The sequence below is a fragment of the Coffea arabica genome, chromosome 3e (genome assembly GCF_036785885.1).
Source record: "Coffea arabica cultivar ET-39 chromosome 3e, Coffea Arabica ET-39 HiFi, whole genome shotgun sequence".
NCBI classification, from domain to species: domain Eukaryota; kingdom Viridiplantae; phylum Streptophyta; class Magnoliopsida; order Gentianales; family Rubiaceae; genus Coffea; species Coffea arabica.
This window is the reverse complement of record NC_092315.1, coordinates 21,612,291-21,616,898: the sequence shown is the minus strand read 5'-3', so window position 1 is coordinate 21,616,898 and position 4,608 is coordinate 21,612,291. Positions and strand designations below refer to the sequence as shown.

Genomic DNA, 4,608 nt, shown 5'->3' with positions numbered 1-4,608 from the left:
TTATAAACGTCCTGCGCAATAACATCCTATGCGAAAGTAAAAAACTGACCTGTGAAGCCATCAGGGCCTGCAGCACTATCCCCATCCATCTCAAATATCACCCGTTTCACCTCCTCCCTAGTTGGATCAGCATCAAGAGCTGCCCTGTCTGCCTGTGTCACCATATTAGGGATTAAATGCTCCCAATCACCAGCTGACCCCCCGGAGCCCGAGAACAAATCCGAGAAGAACCGCACAGCCTCATTGGCGATCCCCTCGTCATCTTCAACCCATATGCCATTCTCATCCTTCACTCTATGAATCCCACCCTGCACCCTCCGTTGCTGAACCGTTGCATGAAAATATCTTGAGTTTCGATCTCCGTATTGAAGCCACTTTACTCTAGCCTTCTGACTCCAAAACTTTTCTTCATTTAGCAACGCGTGTCGTAGCTCAGCTTGAGCTTTACTCAGCTCAACCTGCGCCTCCATCGAATCATCCTACTCTGTGCGGGTTTCCACTGCTAGCACATTCGCTACCGCCCGCTTAACAACCTCAAACACATTCCCAAAAACTCCCTTGTTCCAGTCTTGGATGGCCCGCCTGGTACGCAGTAGCTTGGAGCACAGTATCTTTAACAGGGATCCAGAGCTCTCTGCTTGCCAAGCCTGGCGAATTACATCCAATAGTCCTGGGTTCGACGTCAAAACGTTTAAAAACCGAAATGCCCTAGGCTTGTTATCCATTCGCGACGCCAGCGAGATCTTCAGTGGCGCATGATCTGATGGATGATGGGCCAAGTGGACCACCGAGATTGACGGAGCACTCTCAGTAAACTCGCCATTGATTAGCACCCTGTCCAGTCTCTTCCAGATTCGTGCGTGCCCTCTCCAGTTATTACACCAAGTGAAACTGGATCCCGAGAACCCCACATCAAACACTTCGGCCTCCTCCATGAATGACAGTAACTCCAACCCCTCAGATCTTGCGGAAGGCCGACCTCCACGCTTCTTACTCGGGTCCGCAATGACATTGAAATCTCCGCACACGCACCACGACCTTGAGTTGGGCTTATCGGCCATTAAGTCTTGCCACAACACCCTCCGCTCCCCCAAGGATGTTGGACCGATACCGTGACGTGCTGAGAAGAACTACCTACTACAGAACACACTAATGGAGAACTAAAAAATACCTATATATCAGCCGACAGGTTCACAATTACCGAATCAAAGGGCAATCTTACTTTAATTAAATCAATATGCAATACATCCATTTTGGGCTCACATATTGCAACAAACATTAAATTGTGCATACGAATTAACTTTAGCAATCGTCTTAGGTTGGGAGGTTTCGCAACCCCTCTTATATTCCAAAATAGACCATTAATCATGGGGTAAAGGTTGAGAAGAATTTTGAGAGTGCATTACCGCAGACCGAAGCTGCCTGTCCGACGAGCCCGGAACCCGCACCCCTTTCTTTTTTGTCTGCTTGTTACCGTGATCCACCACTCTGGACTGGTTAATATTCAACCTGAGCACGGTGTCCCCCATGCACGTATGACGTCCCGAAGCTAGGCTATCCGTCTCCTCTTCCTCCTCCCCTTCACTCACTGACCCCCGGGGCTCCCCACGCAGATCAGTAGAATGCCGTTTCTGGTCCCTAGCTGCTACCCCTTTACTTGCATTCCCCAACTCGGCTACCTGACTGGACTCGCATGTAAGCTCTACCGTGAGTTCCCCAATATCAGCAACAGCCCGCGACTGCACAGCTGCAGCCGCACCAGGCCTGGTTTCCTCCCTCTGCATGCGTGGTTCTGGACCAGCGCACAAGTTTTCAGCAGTCGCCCACGTCTCCTTCTGGGCCACTGCCGTCTGCATCTCCGAAGCAGCATACTGGATCTCAGCAGGCTGCTGCATGTGACACTCCATCTCGGCCACCGCCGACAGCAGTGGTGGCATCCCATTATCGTTGTCGTTGTCCTTGTCGCCCGCTTCCTCCCCTCAAGATCGAACGTTTGTGGGAATGACCTGCCCGAACGCCTCAGTCTCGGCGTCAGGTGTGCGGATGTCCATAGTCTTTCCCTGCCCATCAGAATTGCCCAGATGCTCCTGCAACTCTCCGTCCTGAATTGGGTCTGCTACTCCCTTGCCATTGTCCCGTCCTTCTTCCAGATATAGCTGCCGAGTTGTTGCCTCTGGTCGCTTTCCCTTCCGGCGTGGGTTCTCGCGGTTGCTTCCAGATGGTTTCAAGCCCGGGTTTTTCTTGAAGCATACATCCTCCAGATGACCCACACGATCACAAAACTTGCAGAATGCTGGCCAGTTCTACACCTCTACCGGTTGCCAAAAGCCGTAGTCATCATCCCCTATGTAGACCCGCTTTGCCGGCTCTCTGGATACATCCATCTCCACCAGAACCCTTGCCACAGACGGCCTGCGCAAATCTGAGGTTGCCGAATCCACTTTGAGGACGCGCCCAAGCGTGGCCGCCAGTTTGATAATCTGGTTTTTCCCAAAGAAAGGAATAGGCAGCCCAGGAAACGCAACCCAGATCGGAACAATCGAAGGCTCCTGGTTACTCTTGAAATCTAGCGTCCATTTTGCTACAACCATTGGTGCGTTTTGGATGAACCATGTTCGGTGCAAAAACAATCTGGTGTAGTCCTCTTCCAAGACCGGTCTGATGAGAATGTGGCGATGGTCCAGCAGTCCCACGGCACACTCCCCCTTTAGGCCGAGGGAAATAAAGAACTTGCGTACAACTTCCATTGAGGGCCTGAAAGTCGGGAACCTCCCCACCAGAGCATTCCGATAAGGCGCAGCCAAGGTGATCATCTCCTGCCGTGAGAGACGGAGTGCAGGTTCCCCACGGTAAAGTGAAATTTCGCCGATGCCTTCATCAACCACTGCAGCAGCTGATCTGCCCGCCACAACCGCCGCGAAGCTTCTGGCATTGCCACCACCCAGATCTGGTGGCTTAGGATCCGCCATGCACAGGGATACGAGTTTTCTAGATCTATTTTTAAATACAAGCAGTTCAATCAATTTACTAAATAATAAAATGAGGACTACAACTTTCAAACTCACTATTCGTTGGATACCAAATCAATAGCACTAAAATTCTTCAATATAACATTTACATGCTACAAATCGTCCAAATATACAAACCAAAGTACAAACCAAAAGATAAGAACTTGAACAACTAGTACCATAATACAATGCCGGCCAAATACAAATTTAAGATTTCTTATTACGACTAGTACTATTCTTGTCTCTCTCATCCCCGCACCTTGTTAAGGAAAACAAATAAAGGGATGAGCTAGAAGCCGGGTATGAGAGAGACAAGAATAGTACTAGTAAATTGTTGTTTACTGTACATTGTTATCCAGATAACTCATTTAACAATGTAAAGTAAATAACACATTCACGTAAAAGGATATAGTATGCTCTCAGGAGCAGGTTCCATAGCAGTTTGTCCAGGATCTGTTGACACTTCGTCAATCATGGAATTATAATAAGTCCAGTAGAGCACCACTTAACTCTAATTTTCGTCCACCAATCAACCCCCTACCGGCCCTGAAATCCAAAAACATTAAAACAGTGGGTGGTAATACTCAAGTATACCAATTCCAAAAGATGCATCCAATGGATTAAGCAGTGGAATAAACAATAAATAGTACCCATGATTTGTCAATCTTCTCGACCAATCTCTTGTTGGCTCGATTCAACTAACTAGCCGATGGGATTTAGGATCCAGGCCATTACTTTCAAGCCATGCACATGAATACTAGTTCACTTATAAACATTTCACTTGTAACAATAGAACAAGAGTTCAGTCAAATTGGATCAAGTGCGATAAAGTACACACTCGCCTATTCATTTATAGTTCAAGATATATGACAATATCAATGAAATACATCACATGGTTCAAACATACAGTTAGAACACTCACCCATATAATAAAAACTTCACATTTCAGTACCGGGCTCATGTTCTCGTCCACTTTCAAGTCCTGAGACCAAAAGAATATATCAAAAGTTCACAATTTCAAACTACCACATTTGAGACATGTCAACTTCCAAAACTCATTCAAAAAATCATAAGATTTTCGTGTTTGAAACAAGGGAAAAACCACATGCAAGTTAGATCAATAGTTACCAGTGGTATACAGAGCAAAAGAGATCGATTATGGCCAATGGATTTGAAGAAAATTGGACAAAATTTCATCCCTTCTCTGGGTTCCAAAACTAGAAGTGTACCATCAAGAAAAGGAGTTCGAAAGATGAGTTTCTTTCCACTTAAAAGACTTAGTTTCTGCTCAACAAACACACATATATGTGAGAGTGAAGTCCTATATAATATATAGAACAAATTTATCCAAGGTCATCACGAAATTTTGAAAATAGACATGAAAATCCTTTCTTTCTCTCCCTCGGCCAAACACAATTTCTAGCATACATTTCAAAACTTTTATCCAGATCCAACTTTTCACTTGTTCAAAATACCAAACTCATAATACCTTTCACATCCGGCATAGAAAGAAACATATAGCATAAGTTGTTAGCAAAGAAATCCATCAATCTTACAAGTATACAATCATAATCAAAGCTATTTGTCATGAGTTTAAATT

At 45.8% G+C, this 4,608-nt stretch overlaps 1 protein-coding gene across 1 annotated transcript; it reads right to left on the bottom strand.

Annotated features, from left to right (window-relative positions):
* Positions 1-479: 479 nt before the first annotated feature.
* LOC140038445 (uncharacterized) lies at positions 480-1,061 on the bottom strand. Its single transcript, XM_072083802.1, has one exon. The coding sequence runs from the start codon at positions 1,059-1,061 to the stop codon at positions 480-482; it is 582 nt and encodes a 193-aa protein (XP_071939903.1).
* Between the last annotated feature and the right edge of the window lie 3,547 nt (positions 1,062-4,608).